Source organism: Entelurus aequoreus, linkage group LG23 (assembly GCF_033978785.1).
Source record: "Entelurus aequoreus isolate RoL-2023_Sb linkage group LG23, RoL_Eaeq_v1.1, whole genome shotgun sequence".
Taxonomy (NCBI): Eukaryota; Metazoa; Chordata; class Actinopteri; order Syngnathiformes; family Syngnathidae; genus Entelurus; species Entelurus aequoreus.
The window spans coordinates 38,988,712-39,011,123 of NC_084753.1; the positions used below are offsets into that span (position 1 = coordinate 38,988,712).

General features: G+C 39.8%; 2 protein-coding genes across 2 annotated transcripts; one reads left to right on the forward strand and one right to left on the reverse strand.

The window, feature by feature from the left end:
* Positions 1-5,468: 5,468 nt before the first annotated feature.
* LOC133640613 (gastrula zinc finger protein XlCGF57.1-like) lies at positions 5,469-12,611 on the reverse strand. Its single transcript, XM_062034133.1, has 2 exons — positions 12,309-12,611; positions 5,469-7,754 (listed from the first exon to the last, which is right to left on the reverse strand). The coding sequence occupies exon 2, from the start codon at positions 7,702-7,704 to the stop codon at positions 5,866-5,868; it is 1,839 nt and encodes a 612-aa protein (XP_061890117.1). The 5' UTR covers positions 7,705-7,754; positions 12,309-12,611; the 3' UTR covers positions 5,469-5,865.
* A 21-nt stretch (positions 12,612-12,632) lies between these two features.
* On the forward strand, positions 12,633-22,120 carry LOC133640683 (zinc finger protein 771-like). The gene is made up of 4 exons (XM_062034243.1): positions 12,633-12,757; positions 14,774-14,806; positions 14,880-15,114; positions 20,265-22,120. The coding sequence occupies exons 3-4, from the start codon at positions 14,892-14,894 to the stop codon at positions 21,422-21,424; spliced, it is 1,383 nt and encodes a 460-aa protein (XP_061890227.1). The 5' UTR covers positions 12,633-12,757; positions 14,774-14,806; positions 14,880-14,891; the 3' UTR covers positions 21,425-22,120.
* The last annotated feature ends 292 nt before the right edge of the window (positions 22,121-22,412 follow it).

Here is a 22,412-nt window from a genome sequence, read left to right on the forward strand (position 1 = left end):
GAACATTCACCAAGTGTAGAACATGATATGAGTCAATTAATACACTTCATTTTACATACTCAGGAGTTTGCACTTAACCTGCTCTCTGGAATATTCCCCCGGTGACTGTGTGAGTTTTGTGTAAACATGTTGATACACATTGTTACAAACTGAGAGGAACATCAACCTCTCATAAATATTGTGTGTCTGAAACTGTCTCGTTTTTATGAACAACATAAAACAATCAGTGCATCATCCTCACATGACAATTCATCTTCCTGTAGACAATTTATTCAAAAATAGTGTTAATAATAAATATAAAGTTAGTAAACATGTGAGAGTAAGAAGTAAACAAACCTGTTCTGTGTAACACAACTTGATGTTTCTTGCGCTCAGACTAATATAACCGGATGCAAACAGTTATTAACGATGTTTACTCTATTTAATAGAGTGTAATAAAGGACATATATGTGTACATGGACGCACAGATTAAGAACACTGAACTGTGACGACTGCAATAACGTCTTCTATGCCACATCAATGTGGAATGCGCTCCCGACACGTGTAAAAGAAAGGGCATCTCTATCCTCCTTCAAAACCGCAATAAAAGTTCACCTCCAGGCAACTTCAACCCTAAACTAACACCCTCCCCGGATTGTTAATAATCAAATGTAGATACTTTTTCTTATGCTTTCTGATCTCTCTCTCTCTCTCTCTCTCTCTCTCTCTCTCTCTCTCTCTCTCTCTCTCTCTCTCTCTCTCTCTCTCTCTCTCTCTCTCTCTCTCTCTCTCTCTCTCTCTCTCTCTCTCTCTCTCTCTCTCTCTCTCTATGTCCACTACTTGCTGTCCATATCCTACCAAGTCAGACCTACACTGTTTCAATGTCCATTTCTGTGTTCTCAATTATTGATGACTGAGTCGGCCAGTTGTTGGGGTAGCGACCTTGTGTGTCAGCATGTCTGTGGTCTTCTTTTAATTATTTTTTTATTTTTTTTTATTTTTTTTTATATATATAAATAGATTTAATTATTTTTATTTATTTTTTTTTTCCTTTTTTTTATTTTTTTCTTTTTCCTTTTTTTTATTATTTTTTTTTTTTTTTAAATATATTTTATTATTATTATTATTATTATTATGTATTTATTTATTTATTCCCCTACCTCAGGGGGGGGGGGACTCGGCGGGGTGGTTGCTGGTTGTTCCATCTCCATCGTTGGGGTCCCTGCGGGTGGGGTGGGTGGTTCCTGTGGCCCCGTGCTGGGTGGTCCTGTGGCGGCCGGCTTGGGTGGGGTGGCCGTGGGCTGGCCTCGCCGCGCTCTCCGGGGGTGGGGGGGGGGCTCGTGGGGGCCCTGTTGCCGGTGGGGCGGGGGCGGTCTTCCCGTCCGGTTGCGGGGGGTCTCCGGGCCCCTCGGGCGGGGCGTCCCGCCTTTCTGTCCGTGTGGGGTGTGGTCTCTCGCTGGCTTAGGGTCTGGCTGCCCCCTGTTTTTCTCGTGCCTTGTCCTCTGCCGGGTGCGTCTGTCTGCGGCCTGCTGCTGGCCCTTGTGGGCGGCACGGTGGGCCAGGCTCTGGGGTTCCTGTCGCTGTCCGGCTTGGCTGCGTGGGGGCGGTGGCCCCTGGTTCCCTGGGCACCACACCTACTGTTTGTGGGATGGGTTCTCGGGGAGGCTGGGGCCGTACTCTGGCTCCCGCACACACTGGGAGTCAAATGTATTGTACATGCAAATTCACATATACTCACACACATACATACAGACATACATAGGTACCTACGCTCCCACATACATATACAAATAAATACAGTACATATTTACACACTCAAAGTTCGTACATCCACACGTACATTCATTATACAAACATACTGTATACACATACTGTACATATACATTCACTGTTCAAACACACATACTGTATACACATACTGTACATATACATTCGCTGTACACACATATACACATTCTATACATATACATTCACTGTACAAGCACACATATACACATACTGTACATATACAAGTACATGTGCACACATACACTCATGCACATAATCACGTTTCATCAAACATATATTAACGTTGTTGCCCTAGGGTAAACTGGGTATAACACATGGCACACTGACAAAGCTTAACCTATTGTTACTATAACAATCTACAAGGTTAAGGTTGCTTCTCTTTCTTCCCCTCCATTTTTCTGCATTCTTTCGTATCTCAAGTTATCATTACGTATATGTATTGTTGCATTTGAACAATTGTATTGTTGATAATAAAGGTAAAGTACTGGTATTGTTTATTATCAATAGCACTATTTCTATTGGTATTCATATTGCTCAATTTTTAGTGTAATAATGCTCATTGTCATTTCTGTATATTTTTTTTTTTTAATTTTCGCTAACTGCTTATTTGCTATTACTTTTACCATCATATTTGTACATGTCATATTTGCTGATGTTGCTCTTTTGTTGTTGTGTTTGCTGTTGTTGTTTTTGTCTCTCTGTCTAATCCCCCTCTTGTCCCCACAATTCCCCCCTCTGTCTTCCTTTTTCTCTCTTTCTATCCCCTCCTGCTCCGGCCCGGCTGCACCAAATGATAATATAAATACATTTAATAAAGTCAAAATACAAGTAAGGCAACAAGAGAAGTATCCTACACTTCTCTTTTGTAAAGTAAATCTGAACAGCCGATATGGGCATCTACATCTGCTATATGATTTGCCCAAGAAGCTGGGCAGGACATTATAAAAAAAAATAAAAAAAATAATTGATGACTGAAGTGATGATAACAACCAAACCTCTTCCCGTCCACATCCCACACCCCGGATTGTAAATAATGTAAATAATTCAATGTATATACCCTGATGCTTATCTTGTGTGATGACTGTATTATGATGTTAGTATATATCTGTATCATGAATCAATATAAGTGGACCCCGACTTAAACAAGTTGAGAAACTTATTCGGGTGTTACCATTTAGTGGTCAATTGTACGGAATATGTATTTCACTGTGCAACCTACTAATAAAAGTCTCAATCAATCAATCAATCAACCGTCAGACGCCATCTTGCTTTATCCTCGCCGTGTTTGGTTCGCGCGCAGTGTTGTCAGATCTCGCGAGAGAAGCAAGTATTTATTTTGGCTTTATACATTATTTGTGCAGTTTGATACAAAATAATATCATTAAATTTCAATATTTTTGACTGTAAGAATAGTGAGTGAGTATGGTCCAGATATCCAACCTTGTTGATGATGCGTACAGCTCTTTTCTGAAGTATAGTTATTGAATTTAATGAGCTTTTATAATTATTCCCCCAGACTTCCTCACAGTAGGTTAAATATGGTAAAACTAATGAACAGTAAAGAATGGGGAGTGATTTGTGATCCAGAACCTGCTTTGCTTTATTTATTACTGAGATGCTTCTTGACAGCTTAGATTGTACATGTTTTATATGTGATTTCCAGTTAATTTGATCGTCAATTTTAACTCCAAGGAATTTTATTTAAAAAACCCTTTCAATATCCACCCCATCTATTTGTATCTGCACTCTTGTTTCACGTGTCCTCTTTCCAAACAGCATTAACTTAGTCTTAGTCAGGTTTAATGACAATTTATTATAGTCAAACCAAGTTTTTAGTTTACTCATTTCTTCCATAATGACTTCCTGCAATTGATTTAAGTCATCCCCTGAACAAAAAATATCAGTGTCATCAGCAAATAACACTAATTTCAATAATGTAGACACTTTACATATATCATTGATATACAGGATGAACAGTTTTGGCCCCAACTCTGACCCCTGGGGGACACCACAGAACATGATGAACAACAATCCCCCAACTTCACAAACTGTTGTCTCTTATTTAAGTACCTTTTAAGCCAATCTAATACAACTCCCCTGATTCCATACTTTTCCATTTTATTGATTAATATATCATGGTTAATTGTGTCAAATGCTTTTTTTAGATCAATAAATATTCCCATTGCATATTGTTTCTTTTCTATGGCATTTGTGATTTCCTCTACTGTTTCAACTATTGCCATTGATGTAGATCTGTTTGATCTAAACCCATATTGACAGTCAGAGAGTAATTTATGCTTTTCTATAAATGCATCCAACCTGTAATTGAATAGTTTTTCTAATATTTTAGAGAATTGTGGAAGTAAAGAGACGGGTCTATAGTTTGTGAAGTGGTGTTTGCTCCCAGTTTTAAACAGAGGTATAACTTTAGCTATTTTCATTTCATTTGGAAATGCGCCGGTTTGAAATGACAAATTACAGATATATATTAATGGTTTTGATACCCCTGTAATGACCTTTTTCACCAACGCCATACTAATGTCTTTGGAGTCAGTGGACATTTTGTTCTTACATTTGTTTACAATATCCAACACTTCTTCTTCACCCACTGCATTTAAAAACATAGAATTGGGATTTCTCTCCAACAATCCCTCCATATTTTTACCAGTTGTCCGTGGATCTGGGATTTTTTCTGCAAGTTCAGGTCCAATACATACAAATAATTTATTGAAGGCATTAGCCACATCTTCAATATTATCATTTTCTTTACCATCATTTGTGAAGTACGTTGGATAGTTATTTGAAGAGGTACTGTTTCTTATAATACTGTTTAATAAATTCCATATTCCTTTGATATTGTTTTTATTATCATCTAGTAATTTCTTATAATAATCTCTCTTATTTGACCTTATAAGTTGAGTTAATTTGTTTTTATATTTTTTATATTTATTTTCTGCTTCTTTTGTTTTCAATCTTATAAATTCCCTGTAAAGAGTGTTTTTCTTTTTGCAAGCATTTTGCAATCCCTTTGTGATCCAAGGACAATTGGTATATTTTCTTCTACTTGTGCATTCTTTTATTGGGCAATTGTTATCATATAATGACCTAAATATTCTCAAGAATATATTGTAAGCACTATTAACATCACCATTTTCATAAATTACATCCCAATTCTGCTCCAGTAAATCATGTTTAAATGAACTAATGGATTCCTCTGATCTCGTTCTTCTGTATTGGGTTGGCTTTTCTAGTTTTTTTGTCCTGTAGTTTCTATTAAATATCAGAAAAACTGGGAGGTGGTCAGTGATATCTTTGATCAATAGCCCACTTACGGTCTTATTCTCAATATCATTAGTGAATATGTTGTCGATTAGAGTGGCAGAGTGAGACGTAATTCGACTGGGTCTGGTGATTTTGGGATATAGACTCATACTGTACATTGTGTCAATGAAATTATCTATATCTTTAGTTTTACTGGGATTTAACATGTCAATATTAAAGTCTCCACAAATGAAGACAGTTTTACTAACGTTACTCTCCTTTGAAAACAGGCATTCCATCCAATCTGTAAATTGTTCAATGCTTGTACCTGGCGATCTGTATATACAACTAATAATGACATTTCTACTTTTTTCCATACAAATTTCAACTGTTAGACATTCAAGTAGGTTATCAACCACAGTTGTCATATCATCCAGACGTTTGAATCTCAAGGTGTTATCCACATTATCATAATATGAACTAAGAGGGAATTATGTGTACTCAAAAGAAAAGCTTTGAACAAATGTAAAACAAATATGTACATCATATAAATGAGTTCATCTATAACATCAATAATAATTAAAAATTATTTCTCAATATCTCAATACACATAAAAAGTATTTGTAACATGTTTTGTCCTGTTTATTCTCACCTTTACAGTCAAAGTGTTGTGTTCATTTTTAAATAAAAGTACACTATAGTGTATATTAAAACATGTACTTGACTGAAAAAAGCAATAATCTAAAATATCTAATCTATAAATGTTAGAATCTACGTGCTGACGTTCTTAGAAAGTCAAAGTGAAAGTTTTGACAGTTTATTTCAAATCATGCATCTTCATTTGCTGCTGCTGTTCTCACCAGCACACTTGTGTTTTTTACACTGGTACTTATAAGAGAATCTTTCACCACACACACTGCAACTCCACACTTTCTCTCCTGTGTGTGTTATCATGTGTCTTTTCAAATGCTGTCTATGTATAAAACTTTTACAACATACTGAACATGAAAAACGTTTTTCTCCAGTGTGTATTCTCATGTGTGCTTTGAAATGGTTCTTTAGAGTAAAATCTTTACTGCAGATTGAACATGAAAAAGGTTTTTCTCCAGTGTGTGATCTCATGTGTTTTTTTAAATGGTCCCTTTGAGTAAAATCTTTACCGCAGATTGAACATGAAAAAAGTTGTTCTCCAGTGTGTATTCTCATGTGTGCTTTGAAATTGTGCTTATGAGTAAAATCTTTACCACAGATTGAACATGAAAAAGGTTTTTCTCCAGTGTGTGTTCTCATGTGTGCTTTGAAATGGTGCTTTTGAGTAAAATCTTTACAGCAGATTGAACATGAAAAAGGTTTTTCTCCAGTGTGTGTTCTCATGTGTTTTTTGAAATGGTCCCTTCGAGTAAAACCTTTACTGCAGATTGAACATGAAAATGGTTTTTCTCCAGTGTGTATTATCATGTGTGCTTTGAAATGGTGCTTTTGAGTAAAATCTTTACAGCAGATTGAACAAAAAAAAGGTTTTTCTCCAGTGTGTGTTCTCATGTGTACTTTTAAACTTTGATTTCTTACAAAACTTTTACCACATTCTGAGCAGGAAAAAGGTTTTTCTCCAGTATGTACTCTACTGTGTATTTTCAAATATTGCCTATGAGTAAAATCTTTACCGCAGATTGAACATGAAAAAGGTTTTTCTCCAGTGTGTGTTCTCATGTGTGCTTTTAAACTTTGATTTCTTAAAAAACGTTTACCACATTCTGAGCAGGAAAAAGGTTTTTCTCCAGTGTGTTTTCTCATGTGGCTTTTCAGATGACAATGGTATTTAAAAGTTTTGTCACAGTGAGAACATGTGAAGTGTGTGTTGTCAGTGTGACATGTCTTATCATCTTTAGAGTGTTCATCATCAGTGTCAGGAGAGTGTGACGTTGTGTCCTCACTATCTGATAGTGGAGCTAAGAGCTTGTCTGCTTGTGATCCTCCACAGTGGTCTCCATCAGCTTCTGTTGTCATGTGTTGAGTTGAGCTGCTGCTTGGAGGCTCCGCCTCTCTCTTCTCCTCACTTTCACTTTTGACCTCATCACCTTCACTCTTCACAGGGACACCAATCACTGGGAACTCCTCCAACCATTCAAGATGCTCTCCCTGCTGACTGATGCAGTGTTCCTCCTCTTCCTCCTTAATGTGAGGGTTCAGTGGATCCACCGCGTCCTTTTTAAAATGGAGTGTCAGTGGGTCCTCCTCTTCCTCCTTAATGTGAGGGTTCAGTGGATCCACCGCTTCCTCTTTAAAATGGGGTGTCAGTGTGTCCTCCTCTTCTTTTTTAAAATGGGGTGTCAGTGGATCCATCTCTTCCTCCTTAATGTGAGGGTTCAGTGGATCCACCGCTTCCTTTTTAAAATGGAGTGTCATTGGGTCCTCCTCTTCCTCTTTAAAATGGGGTGTCAGTGGGTCCTCCTCTTCTTTTTTAAAATGGGGTGTCAGTGGATCCATCTCTTCCTCCTTAATGTGAGGGTTCAGTGGATCCACCGCTTCCTTTTTAAAATGGAGTGTCAGTGGGTCCTCCTCTTCCTCTTTAAAATGGGGTGTCACTGGGTCCTCCTCTTCTTTTTTAAAATGGGGGATCGGTGGGTATTCCACTTCCTTCTTAATGTGGGAGGGCAGTGGTTCCTCCGTCCGCATATGGAAGTTCCACTTCTGTTGCTCAGAGTGAAGATGTTCTTCACAGACGTCTGCAAGACGAACACACCATCTCTGCTCAGTCACACAATGCATTCAGTACTTTTACATGCACTTAGGAAAAACAAGTTATCGTATGAACTGTCTTGAAATCTCAGTGACGCACAAACACGCTGCTCTTTACAACATTATTCACAGGAAAATAAAAACAAACCAGGACGACAGGACAATATGGTTTAGAATTGATTTTGTGATCTATTATTTCATATAGAATTACTAATAGAACCATTTTAAAACAGGCTACACAGGCTCCTAATTTAGTTGCTGAAATATGCAGTAAAATATTACATCCTTTCCAGTATTATTGTCTCAAATAAAGTAACCAGATATTAACAGTAAATAAACAAGTACATTAATAATAATTGTTTCGACAAAATAATACAATTAGAAATGACACAATATGTTACTGCATATGTCAGCTGCCAAATTAGGAGCTTTTGTAACCCGCTTTGAAATTATTCTATTATCAATCATATACCAAATGATATATTGTGATATATATTGTTATTAGGATATAGATTTTAAGTCATATCCCCCATACCAAACATTGGTTCGCCGAGTCATTTTGTTTGGCCCACCAAATATATTTATTTCTATATTCTTCAGATGGGTGTGTATGTTTAAAATGTTGTACTACTGTTCTACATCATGTGGAAGTGTCATGTCATTGGGTTGGTGTGCTTTCAACTAGGGGTGTGACGATACGGTCAGCTCACCAAAGGATACTCGATATTGACTTTAGGAGAACGAGACAATATTTTAGTGGTTAACATGATTCTTACACAAAAACGTGTACTTCATGTGTGTATGAATGTAATTTCCCTTGTGTGCTTAGTTTTACTGTAACTTGACCTGAAGAAAGATGTGGGAGCAGGTACTCATTCACACTCATTCGCACAAAAGGGTTGTTTCTTTCTGTTATTAATATTTCTGGTTCCTACATTATATATAAATATAGATCAATGCAGTCTGCAGGGATACAGTTCGTAAGCACACATGATTGGTTTTTTTTATGACAAAAAACAAAAAACAAACCCAGTGGTACAAATTTTCAAGCGTTGACCGGTCCGCAGTTACAAAAAGGTTGGGGACCACTGATTTAGAGCACTTTATAGGCAGAATAGAGCGGCTACCAATGACTCAATTGTTAGCTAACTTTTGCTAAGGTTTATTTTCTATTGAGGATGCATTAACCATTGACCTGCTCAGTGGCCTTGTGGTTAGAGTGTCTGCCCTGAGACTGGAAAGTCGGGAGTTCAAACCCTGGCCGAGTCATACCAAAGACTATACAAATGGGACCCATTGCCTCCTTGCTTGGCACTCAGAGTCAAGGGTTGGGGGTTAAATCACCAAATGATTCCTGAGTGCGGCCTTCGCTGCCCTCACCTCCCAGGGGGTGAACTTGGGGATGGGTCAAATGCAGAGGATAATTTCACAACACCTAGTGTGTGACTACCATTGGGACCTTAACTTTAACTTACATAGGGACTGTGAATGAGTCCAAAAAGTGCAGTTCTCCTTGAAATTAGAAAATAGAACAAGATATCATGTGAAGTTAATTATATTTATATAGCGCTTTTCTCTAATGACTCAAAGCACTTTACATTGTGATACCCAATATCTCAGTTTCATTTTAACCAATGTGGGTGGCACTGGGAGCAGGTGGGTAAAGTGTCTTGTCCAAGGACACAACGGCAGTGACAAGGATGGCAGAAGCTGGGATCGAACCTGGAACCCTCAAGTTGCTGGCACGCCCACCCTACCAACCGAGCTATACCGCCCCGAGTAACAAGAACATAATATATTAATAATAAAATGCCTCATAGCAAATGTGATGAATTCATCTTAATACTGTCCTTTTTGGGGCTTTCCCTTTTAACGGGCAAAGTCCTCACAGGGTCTTTTGTCCTAATGACTGTCTGGTTAAAGTGAGGAGACTATAATTTAGGAAAACTATTTATTTACAAATGGACTAGGATAACTCACTCATTTTTACAGGTAGCTAAAGTCGGGATATAATTAAGATAATGAAGGATGAAGTGATTAAGAAATGTTTAATATAGATTAGAATAGGCCGTGCAACTAATCATATGTCCTGAGTTCCAGTTGAAACTGGGTGCAAGTTCATGCCCACGCACATACACTCTTATCGCCCACATTCTTGCCACAGTTTACGTGGCTTCTTGGCCGAGGTCTGAAGGACAACACCTGATATGAAGTCGGAGTCTAGGGAGAAAAAAGCACCAGTCAATATCGCACAGAAGGAACCTTCCTGGTGTTACCTGACGGCACGACCACCAAGCTGCGACACCACTACAAAGGCTGCTCCATGCTCGTGCTCGCACCACAGCCTGAAGTACCAGCAATGGCTGACATCTACTGGGTACGCCTCCTCTCGGGAACGAGTGAAGGACAAGGACTGATCCAACTGTTCTATCAGTGAAAGCCCTGGCTGACTGAGCTGCGTCCGTATGTTCCCCCACCTGTTATGATCACCAGTCAGACGACTCATACCAGGAGGCCTTTGACTCCTATATATGTTGGAACTCAGGGTGTGGTTGATCATGTTGACCTTTTATTGCAACAACTAGCATGGTATAAGATGGACACCATTGCTGTCCCACATTGTTCCCTTGCTCTCTGTCCCGCCTACCAAGCCAAAGACTTAGGTCCAATGACGAAACAGGGCGTAGCTGCCGCTGATTGGACCGACATGCAAATACCACATTTTCAACACTCTCCGTTGTCGGTTAAAAACATAACTATGGGCTGCACTTTGGACACACCTGCTGTAGGCTACGAGGAGCTAGCAGCTACACAACAGCTAAGCTAAAACAGCACATTTAAGCATATCAAATAATTATGGTTGCTTAATACGTACACAAAGTCTCCAAAACATAAGTCTTGACAGAAAGTATCCAGTAACAAACGTGTCCGCATCGTTCAACTTTCTGCGCCATGAACTTGACTTATTGAATTATTGTGGCCACTAGGTGTTGTGAAAGATCAAATTGAACAATTGCAAAAGCATCCGTCATAAGGTTAGTGTTTGTATTATATTTGTGTCAATATGTATAAGCATCTTTAGCCTTCCCGGGAAGGTCTATTCAGGTGTACTGGAGAGGAGTTTACGCCGGATAGTCGAACCTCGGATTCAGGAGGAACAGTGTGGTTTTCATCCTGGTCGTGGAACTGTGGACCAGGTCTATACTCTCGGCAGGGTCCTTGAGGGTGCATGGGAGGTTGCCCAACAGGTCTACATGTGCTTTGTGGACTTAGAGAAGGCATTCGACCGTGTCCCTCGGGAAGTCCTGTGGAGAGTGCTCAGAGAGTATGGGGTATCGGACTGTCTGATTGTGGCGGTCCGCTCCCTGTACGATCAGTGTCAGAACTTGGTCCGCATTGCCGGCAGTAAGTCGGACATGTTTCCAGTGAGGGTTGGACTCCACCAAGACACTGATTCTGTTCATAACTTTAATGGACAGAATTTCTAGGCGCAGTCAAGGTGTTGAGGTGATCTGGTTTGGTGGCTGCAGGATTAGGTCTCTGCTTTTTGCAGATGATGTGGTCCTGATCTTCAGCTCTCACTGGATCGGTTCGCAGCCGAGTGTGAAGCGACTGGGATGAGAATCAGCAGAATCAAGGTTCTCGCCCGGAAAAGGGTGGAGTGCCATCTCTGGGTTGGGGAGGAGACCCTGCCCCAACTTGGAGTTCAAGTACCTCGGAGTCTTGTTCACGAGTGAGGGAAGAGTGGATCGTGAGATCGACAGGTGGATCGATGCGGCGTCTTCAGTAATACAGACACTGTATCGATTCGTTGTGGTGAAGAAGGAGCTGTGCCTGAAGGCAAAGCTCTCAATTTACCGGTCGATCTACGTTCCCATCCTCACCTATGGTCATGAGCTGTGGGTTATGACCGAAAGGACAAGATCACGGGTACAAGCGGCCGGAATGAGTTTCCTCCGCCGGGTGGCGGGGCTCTCCCTTAGAGAGAGGGTGAGAAACTGTCATCCAGAAGGAGCTCAAAGTAAAGCCGCTGCTCCTCCACATCGAAAAGAGCCAGATGAGGTGTTTCGGGCATTTGGTCAGGATGCCACCCGAACGCCTCCCTAGGGAGGTGTTACGGGCACGTCTGACCGGTAGGAGGCCACTGGGAAGACCCAGGACACGTTGGGTAGACTATGTCTCCCGGCTGGCCTGGGAACGCCTCGGGATCCTGGACGAAGCGGCTAGGGAGAGAAAACTTTGGGCTTCCCTGCTTAGGCTGCTGCCCCCGAGACCCGACCTCAGATAAGCAGAAGAAGATGGAAGGATGGATGGATGTGTAACACAACTTGATGTTTCTTGAAAACAGCGTCCAATAGTTGACGTTGTCGCTCCTTCTCCTCTTTTGTTGGACAAAGTTCCTCCTCGTACTCTGCTGTCGTTTTTTTTCTTTCTAACATCACAAATATTTCTTCAACGGCAGCAGTTAGTCGCTGATTCAGCAACGCTCACATCATTTGTAATGTAGACATGTTCACACAATAATAACACTTTACACTTACATTGGATCTCTGCTTTGATGTGTCGATCACTTCCGCCTCTCTTTGTTAGCAGCTAACAAGCTAAGCTAACCAGCAGGCTAGGCTAGCACGTCAAAGTGCCCTCAGACTAATGTATCCGCATACAAACAATTAATAAAGACGTTTACTCTGTTAAACGACACACATGTGCACATGTACGTTGTAATTAAGACCAAGAAACCATAATAACCAAAACAACGTATTCTCCTTCAGACGCCATCTTGTTTTGTTCTTCCTCCTGTGTGACGTCATCGAGGTGTTCTCAACCACGGAACAAATGTTGGCCAAACACGTGTTTCACTGGGACAATAGTGAGTGGTGCACACTTCCTTTGCCCAGACACAGAACAAAAAAAAGTCCCATTTAAGAGTTGCTGGTGTAACAATAGGAAGAATATATTCCACTCCTCTCTTGTACATGCGGCTTATGAGGTAATATCAATTATATATTTTTATATTTTTTATCTTATTTACCTGATATGTTGTTCGAAGCTAACGTGCTAGCGTTAGCCCGCTAGCAGGCCTTTGAAGCAAATGCGAGCGTTTTTTTTAGGAGTGTATTTTATATGTTCTCTATGAGAATTATATTGACTTATTTAATACTTTAACTGTTTGTTTTTTTTTGCTGTAAATTACAGTCACGCTTAACATCATTAAATGTTTGTTACTAGAAAGGAACGAACGTCTCGTAATTTAAGTCTGGAATAAGTCACATGGTATAATAATAATAATACATTTTATTTGGTATAGCGCTTTTCAGTGCACTCAAAGACGCTTTACAGGATAAAAATAATTATTATGACAGTGTAATATAATGTATTACACATACATTGCAGTAGTCTACTTTGTGTCGGTGCTAACTTTATTAGCAATAAATACAAATTATGTTGTTTGCACGCACTTCTATTACCTTGATGACATCCATCCATTTTCCTACAGCTTGTCCCTTTTTGGGGTTTTGGGGGGGCGGGGGGGGGGGGGTGCTGGAGCCTATCTCAGCTGCATTCGGGCGGACATATCATGGAAAGTAAATCAACTGATGCCTGTTATTACGAATACACTATTTGCACAATTGTAAGTGATTACATATGTAAGTGAATATTTAATGAAATAAATGTTAAATATTAATAATGGCTTTAATATGCTGTACAAAAATTGAACATGCATCAATATTTTGTTTGTAATCGAAGCATGAGGTACCCAAATATTCTCAAAAAATATATATATATACACTATATTGCCAAAAGTATTTGGCCACCTGCCTTTACTCACATATGAACTTGAATTGCCATCCCATGGAATTGTCCAAAATGTTTTGGTATCGTGGAGCATTCAAAGTTCCTTTCACTGGAACTAAGGGGCCATGCCCAACTCCTTGGAAAAACAACCCCACACCATAATTCCTCCTCCACCAAATTCCACACCCGGCACAATGCAGTCCGAAATGTAGCGTTCTCCTGGCAACCTCCAAACCCAGACTGGTCCATCAGATTGCCAGATGGAAAAGTGTGACTCATCAGTCCAGAGAAGGTGTCTCCACTGCTCTAGAGTCCAGTGGTGACGTGCTTTACACCACTGCATCCCACACTTTGCATCTGACTTGGTGATGTATGACTTGGATGCAGCTGCTCGGCCATGGAAAGCCATTCCATGAAGCTCTCTGTGTTCTGTACGTGGGCTAATTGGAAGGTCACATGAAGTTTGGAGCTCTGCAGCAACTGTCTTTGCACTATGCGCTTCAGAATCCGCTGACCCCTCTCTGTCAGTTTACCTGGCCTACCACTTGGTGGCTGAGTTGCTGTTGTTCCCAATCTCTTCACTTTTCTTATAATAAAGTTGACTTTGGAATATTTAGGAGCGAGGCAATTTCACGACTGGATTTGTTGCACAGGTGGCATCCTATGACAGTTCCACGCTGGAAATCACTGAGAGCGGCCCATTCTTTCACAAAATGTTTGTACAAACAGTCTCCATGCCGAAGTGCTTGATTTTATAAGTGATTAGGACACCTGATTCTCATCATTTTGATGGGTGGCCAATTACTTTTGGCAATATAGTGCACGTATATTCTCACGCCAGCACATTTTTAAGGTGTGACATACTATCGCACGGCCACACTCGCTACACGTGCTTCGCTGCACTTCTGTTTGTTTTCTGTTGGTTTTAAGAATGTTGCTTTCGCAGAAGGATGAACGAGGAGAGGATATTGCGTGTAAAAGTAAAGCCAACTAATCACACTTTGCAGTCCTGGTCACCATTGACGTGAGGTCGGACTATTTTGGAGGTGCACGTCAAGGTTGGCTGGTAGGTTGGTAGTGGGAGGAGCGAGTTGGCGTCACTTGATGTTGCAGCACAATGAAACTTTTATACGTGCAGCCTGACTTAATGCAGTCAAGATCATTTACACAATTCATAATAATCAATTAATGATGATTATTCCATGTGTAGAAGAACATCACCGCAAAGTCTCTCAGTCCACTTGGAAAATATTGTATTTGAGAGACTAAAAAATATTTGAGACATCTGAGCTGAAGTTTGTTTGTGTTGTCTTGCAGACGTCCAACAGATGAACGCTCGTCAAGAAGAACGTCCCCTTCAGCAGCAGGAGGATCCACAGCCCCCCCACGTTAAAGAGGAAGAGGAGGATCTCTGGGTTACTCAGGAGGAAGAGTGTCATCCAGGGCAGGAGGAGGCTGATCTAACCAAGTTTCCACTGACTGTTGTCTCTGTGAAGACTGAAGACCGTGAAGACAAACCACCTGAGTCCTCACAGCTTCATCACAGTCCAAGTAAGCACAACATCCAGATGTCATCCAATATGTATGCTAAATAGTAAAAAACTGCTAGTACAAGGCAGCTAACATTACAGGTAATGGTAGGCCTCTATTGTGCCTTTAAAATCACCAACATTACTCCATTTACTTGTAGTGACCTGTATATTAACCAAGTATTAGCAGCATTGTAATTGTAAGAGCTAACTTCGAGGAACTACTTTTAGTCAAACAGCTCCTTGCTCGCAGAGAGGTAAGACTAGCTACTGAGCTGCTGCTGCATCGCCGCTGAGTTGGTAAAAGTTTGTTCTAGGTTGTAAATCATGCCTCACGCTTGTATCGGCGAAGGTCGTGGCCATAGACCGAGAAGTTGGTCAAATTAGTTTCAAACCCAAAGACGTCGCTAGGAAGACACGGCAAGATGCTCATTTCTTCCCAGCATTCTTGACCCAAGGAGTGAGGATTATGCTCAATATATCAGCGAAACGGAGAGAACGTGTCTCGTGCTGAAAGATATAAACATCCCATCAGTCAGCATCCCGGTGAGAACAGACATTGTACAGTAAGTGATTTTTTTTTTTATGTTGATAGTTTGTATTATCTTGTTTAGCATTTAACAATACTGCTACATGGATAGATAGATAGTACTTTATTGATTCCTTCAGGAAGATCAAAATGATGCTTAGTGTTTCACTAAAGCTGCATCTGTTTAGCAATCAGCTTCTAAAACTTGTAGCTCATCCTCCAAAAACATAATTTTCTGGAACAGAAGACTAGAGTTTCGACTCGGAGAGAGAAGGCAGAGCTTGAATTGCAGTTTGGTTGGCACCGTGTATTAAAGGCCTACTGAAATTAAAAAATATATATTTAAACGGGGATAGCAGACCCATTCTATGTGTCATACTTGATCATTTCGCGATATTGCTATATTTTTGCTGAAAGGATTTAGTATAGAACAACGGCGATAAAGTTCGCAACTTTTGGTCGCTGATTAAAAAAAAGCCTTGCCTGTACCGGAAGTAGTGTGACGTCACAGGAGGAAGGATTCCTCACAATTCCTCGTTATTTACAATGGAGCGAGAGAGATTCGGACCGAGAAAGCGACGATTACCCCATTAATTTGAGCGAGGATGAAAGATTTGTGGATGAGGAACGTTAGAGTGAAGAACTAGAGAGGCAGTGCAGGGTGTATCTTTTTTCGCTCTGACCGTAACTTAGGTACAAGGTCTCATTGGATTCCACACACTCTCCTTCCTACACTACAAAGACAAGATATTTGATGTTCAAAGTCATAAACGTTTTTTTTTTTTTTGCAAATAATTAACTTAGAATGTCATGGCTGCAACACGTGCCGAAGTAGTTGGGAAAGGGGATGTTCACCACTGTGTTACATTACCTTTTCTTTTAACAACACTCAATAAACGATTGGGAACGGAGGAAACTATTTTTTGAAGCTTTGAAAGTGGAATTCTTTCCCATTCTTGTTTTATGTAGAGCTTCAGTCGTTCAACAGTCCGGGGTCTCCGCTGTCGTATTTTACGCTTCATAATGTGCCACACATTAAGTACCCACACTCTTTTTTTACGAAGCCACGCTGTTGTAACACGTGCTGAATGTGGCTTGGCATTGTCTTGCTGAAATAAGCAGGGGCGTCCATGAAAAAGACGGCGCTTAGATGGCAGCATATGTTGTCCCAAAACCTGTATGTACCTTTCAGCATTAATGGTGCCTTCACAGATGTGTAAGTTACCCATGTCTTGGGCACTAACACACCCCCATACCATCACACATGCTGGCTTTTGAACTTTGCGTCGATAACAGTCTGGATGGTTCGCTTCCCCTTTGGTCCGGATGACACGAAGTCGAATATTTCCAAAAACAATTTGAAATGTGGACTCGTCAGACCACAGAACACTTTTCCACTTTGCATCAGTCCATCTTAGATGATCTCGGGCCCAGAAAAGCCGGATTTGGCGTTTCTGGATGTTGTTGATAAATGGCTTTGGCTCTGCATATGTAACCTATACGTGCTACAAATCAATGCAATATATATGGGGTTTTATGGGCTAGGAACAGAAGACTAGGGTTTCGACTCGGAGAGAGAAGGCAGAGCTTGAATTGCAGTTTGGTTGACAATTTGTGAGGGACAGCAGATATATACACACAATAAGTTGAATGGCCATTCAGCATGAAAGTAATTTGGAAAACAACAGCTCCTATATACATATGTACAATTCTAATTCCATTATTAGTGTATCTGGATCTTGAATAAATCTCAGTTCAGACTTAGAGTTCTTGAAAAAAGGATGGCAGTACAGTCCATGTACTGCAGGTTAAAGATGAAAAAATGTAAAGGGTCGGCTCGAGAGCCTCCTACCTGCCCAGACAGAACAGGTGGTGGGTTTCCTGGCTGGAATCTTCCAAGAACAATCCTTGGACTAGATGCTTTTTCCTTAGCTCGCCATCAAAAAGAGAAGCCTGGCCTGTGTAAGAGCCAGGACCATCCTTATAAATCCATGTGTACACAAAATATCTTCATTACCGTAATTTCCGGACTATAAGCCGCACCTGACTATAAGCCGCACCAGCTAAATTTAGGGGAAAATACAGATTGCTCCATATATAAGCCGCACCCTTGTATAAGCCGCAGGGTTTTGATGTGTAATCACCGTAGTATATAGGGGTTCCTGCTACCACGGAGGGGATTGTCGGGACAGAGATGACTGTTTGGGAACGCAAAGCGTCCCATTTATTAACAATAAATCTTTCAATCATTCAATCAAACTTTCACATCTTTGACATGGCGAACAGCATTCGTGCAGAGTACAAATAATACAACGGTGCAAAGTAATACAAAGTGCTCGCCTGTACGTTATCAAAATAACCAGCCTACCGGTATATGAAAAGTCAGTCTTTAATCATTGTGTCATTGTCTTCCTCCTGTGTACTAAAACCACCGAAATCCTCTTCGTCTGTGTCGGAGAAGAACAGGCCGTAAATAAGCCGCACCCTTGTATAAGCCGCACCCTTGTTTAAGCCGCAGGGACCAGAACGAGGGGGAAAAGTAGCGGCTTAATGTCCGGAAATTACGGTAAATAACACTAATTGTATTATAAAGTATTCAGAATATGTTCTAGTTCTTTCCTCAATATTGTACAGTATAAATCAATAAACATGTCAGAATCACAATATGCAATATAATGCTAAAATAACTATTAGCAGCATAAATATGACTTATACAAAGCAGTCAGTGCACTAAACGTGCTTATTATCAAAACACATTAAAAAGTACATTCAATACACAAGTAGTTATCAAAGGTTTAAATCATAAACCTTGTATATGGACGATTGAGAATATGCTACAAAGACTGTTGCAATGAAACAATGGAAGAAAGACTAATATATTTTCATAAACATGGACTCACCAACTCTTCTACAGTCACACACAGTTTAATGAGAAAAAACTCCAGCGCTGGTAGTCGGCTCTATAAAGTTACAAAATAGGCATTTTAGTTTAGACTCAGTCAGCACAATATTACAAGTGAAAACGAGAATAAAAACTTACCTTGAGCAGAAATACAATCGGTCTGTTTACTGGCCACTTCCTGCTACCGGCTTATAAGCACAGCTAATTGGACCGCGGCGGTCACGTGACTAGGAAGCACGCACAGCGCTCAAAGAGTAAATAGCAAGCAAGAGCATACCGGTCACTTCCTGCTACCGGCATATAACCAAAGGTGATTGGACTGTGGCGGTCACGTGACTAGGAAGAGCGCAAAGAGTAATAAAAAGCAAGATAATACCAGTCACTGCAAAAGGTATGGTTTTGACACCTGCGTTACACATAGTAGAGCTTTAACTTGCACTTACAGATGTAGCCACCAACTGTATTTAGTGACAGTGGTTTTCTGAAGTCTTCCTGAGCCCATGTGGTGATATCCTTTAGAGATTGATGTTGGTTTTTGATACAGTGCCGTCTGAGGGATCGAAGGTCACGGTCATTCAATGTTGGTTTCCGGCCATGCCGCTTACGTGGAGTGATTTCTCCAGATTCTCTGAACCTTTTGATGATATTATGGAGTGTAGATGTTGAAATCCCTAAATTTCTTGCAATTGCACTTTGAGAAACGTTGTTCTTAAACTGTTTGACTATTTGCTCACGCAGTTGTGGACAAAGGGGTGTACCTCGCCCCATCCTTTCTTGGGAAAGACTGAGCATTTTTTGGGAAGCTGTTTTTATACCCAATCATGGCACCCACCTGTTCCCAATTAGCCTGCACACCTGTGGGATGTTCCAAATAAGTGTTTGATGAGCATTCCTCAACTTTATCAGTATTTATTGCCACCTTTCCCAACTTCTTTGTCACGTGTTGCCGGCATCAAATTCTAAAGTTAATGATTATTTGCAAAAACATGTTTTTTATCAGTTTGAACATCAAATATGTTGTCTTTGTAGCATATTCAACTGAATATGGGTTGAAAATGATTTGCAAATCATTTTATTCCGTTTATATTTACATCTAACACAATTTCCCAACTCATATGGAAATGGAGTTTGTATTTGGTGGGCCAAACAAAATGACTGGGCGAACCAATGTTTGGTATGGGCGATATGACCTAAAATCTATATCCTAATAACAATATATGTCACGATATATCATTTGGTATATGATTGATAATAGAAGAATTTCAAAGCGGGTTACAAAAGCTCCTAATTTGGCAGCTGACATATGCAGTAACATATTGTGTCATTTCTAATTGTATTATTTTGTCGAAACAATTATTATAATGTACTTGTTTATTTACTGTTAATATCTGGTTACTTTCTTTGACAAAATGATACTGGAAATTATGTAATATTTTACTGTATATTTCAGCAACTAAATTAGGAGCCTGTGTAGCCTGTTTTAAAATGGTTCTATTAGTAATTATATATATGAAATAATATAACGCAAAATCAATTTTAAACCATATCGTCCATCCATAGTAAAAAGTCATGTCGTCCTTGTTTGTTTTTATTTTCCTGTGAATAATGTTGTAAAGAGCAGCGTGTTTGTGCGTCACTGAGATTTCAAGACAGTTCATACGATAACTTGTTTTTCCTAAGTGCATGTAAAAGTACTGAATGCATTGTGTGACTGAGCAGAGATGGTGTGTTTGTCTTGCAGACGTCTGTGAAGAACATCTTTACCCTGAGCAACAGAAGTGGAGTTTCAGGATGCGGACAGAGGAGCCACAGCCCTCCCACATTAAGAAGGAAGAGGTATATCCTCAGATCCCCCATTTTAAAAAGGAAGAGGAACACCCACTGATCCCCCATTTTAAAGAGGAAGAGGAGGACCCACTGACCCCCCATTTTAAAGAGGAAGCAGTGGATCCACACAGCCATCACATTAAAGAGGAAGAGGAGGAACACAGCATCAGTCAGCAGGGAGAGCATCTTGAAGGACTGGAGGAGGTTGATGTCACCAAGATGCCAGTGACTGGTGTCCCTGTGAAGAGTGAAGATGATGAGGTCAAAGGTGAAAGTGAGGAGAAGAGAGAGGCGGAGCCTCCAAGCAGCAGCTCAACTCAACACATGACAACAGAAGCTGATGGAGACCACTGTGGAGGATCACAAGCAGACAAGCTCTTAGCTCCACTATCAGATAGTGAGGACACAACGTCACACTCTCCTGACACTGATGATGAAGACTCTAAAGATGATAAGACATGTCACACTGACAACACACACTTCACATGTTCTCACTGCGACAAAACTTTTAATGACCGTAGCAATATGAAAAGACACATGAGAACACACACTGGAGAAAAACCTTTTTCCTGCTCAGAATGTGATAAAAGTTTTGTAAGAAATCAAAGTTTAAAAGAACACATGAGAATACACACTGGAGAAAAACCTTTTTCGTGTTCAATCTGCGGTAAAGCTTTTACGCAAAGGCCCAATTTCAAAGCACACATGAGAATACACACTGGAGAAAAAAAAATGTCCTGCTCAGAATGTGGTAAAAGTTTTGTAAGAAATGGAAATTTGAAATCACACATGAGAACACACACTGGAGAAAAACCTTTTTCCTGCTCAGAATGTGGTAAAAGTTTTGCAATAAATCAAAGTTTAAAAGAACACATGAGAACGCACTTTGGTGAAAAACCATACTCCTGTTCAAGCTGCAACAAAAGCTTTTGTCGCCTAATAACTCTTACAGCACACACGAGAACACACACAGGAGAGAAAGTGTTGAGTTGCAGTGTGTGTGGTGAAAGATTCTCTTCTAAGTACCAGTGTAAGAAACACAAGTGTGCTGGTGAGAACAGCAGCAGCAAATGAAGATGCAGGATTTGAAATAAACTGTCAAAACTTTAACTTTGACGTTCTAACAACATCAGCACATATAACATGTGTGACATCATTGTTGTGTGTGTAACACAATCTTGTTAATATGATTCTAACATTTATAGATTAGACACTTCAGATTAGTGCTTTTATTTCAGTCAAGTACATGAGTTAATATACACATTTGTGTACTTTAAAATGAACAGAACAATTTGACTGTAAAGGTGAGAATAAACAGTACATAAAATATGTTACATACGATAAACATTTTATGTGTAGATATTCATAATTCACTTTTATACTTATTCATAATAGTGTTTTATAAATGTTTTTTAAAATAATGAAGGGTTCTATAGATGAACTCCTTTATATGATGTACATATTTGTTTTACATGTGTTCATACCTTTGCTTTTGAGTACACATAAATCCCTCTTAGTTCATATTTACTGGTTCACATCTGAAACATCTTCTGGACCACTTCTGGAAGCATATTATTATTTACTTTATACATCATTTGAGCAGTTGTCTTTTATACAAGATCATTTACTTTTAAAATGTGTTACTTTATGAATCATTTGTTGGGTCTCTATAATCCATTCTATTAATTGTCTTTATTACTCTGTGTAATATGAATATTGTTGTGTGATTGTTTTATATGTATGTCCCCAGACCTTTATGCAATAAACAATGTATGCTTCAACTAAAGTTGGGTACAATAAATGTAGTTAATGTTTGTGGGTATGTATTTTATTCTATTTATTATCGCAGTCAATTTTTTAAATGTTTTCTTTATATGACTTACATGTAGTTTCCAGCTTACTTCATCATCTAGACTAACTCAGCCTGGAGGATGTGTGTAATGTTGAGATGTATTGGAGATGACTTGGTTTGTTTGGATGTTGTCAACCTGTCAATTGTTCTATTTAAACATGTTGTCAGATCTCGCGAGAGAAACAAGCAACCAGCTCTATTACTTCTTCT

Excerpts from the sequence above, each read along its gene's own strand:
- LOC133640613 (XM_062034133.1), bottom strand. The coding sequence starts at position 7,704 with ATGCGGACGGAGGAACCACTGCCCTCCCACATTAAGAAGGAAGTGGAA.
- LOC133640683 (XM_062034243.1), top strand. The coding sequence starts at position 14,892 with ATGAACGCTCGTCAAGAAGAACGTCCCCTTCAGCAGCAGGAGGATCCA. Across the intron at positions 15,115-20,264 it reads ACAGCTTCATCACAGTCCAA|ACGTCTGTGAAGAACATCTT; the intron begins GTAAGCACAACA and ends TTTGTCTTGCAG.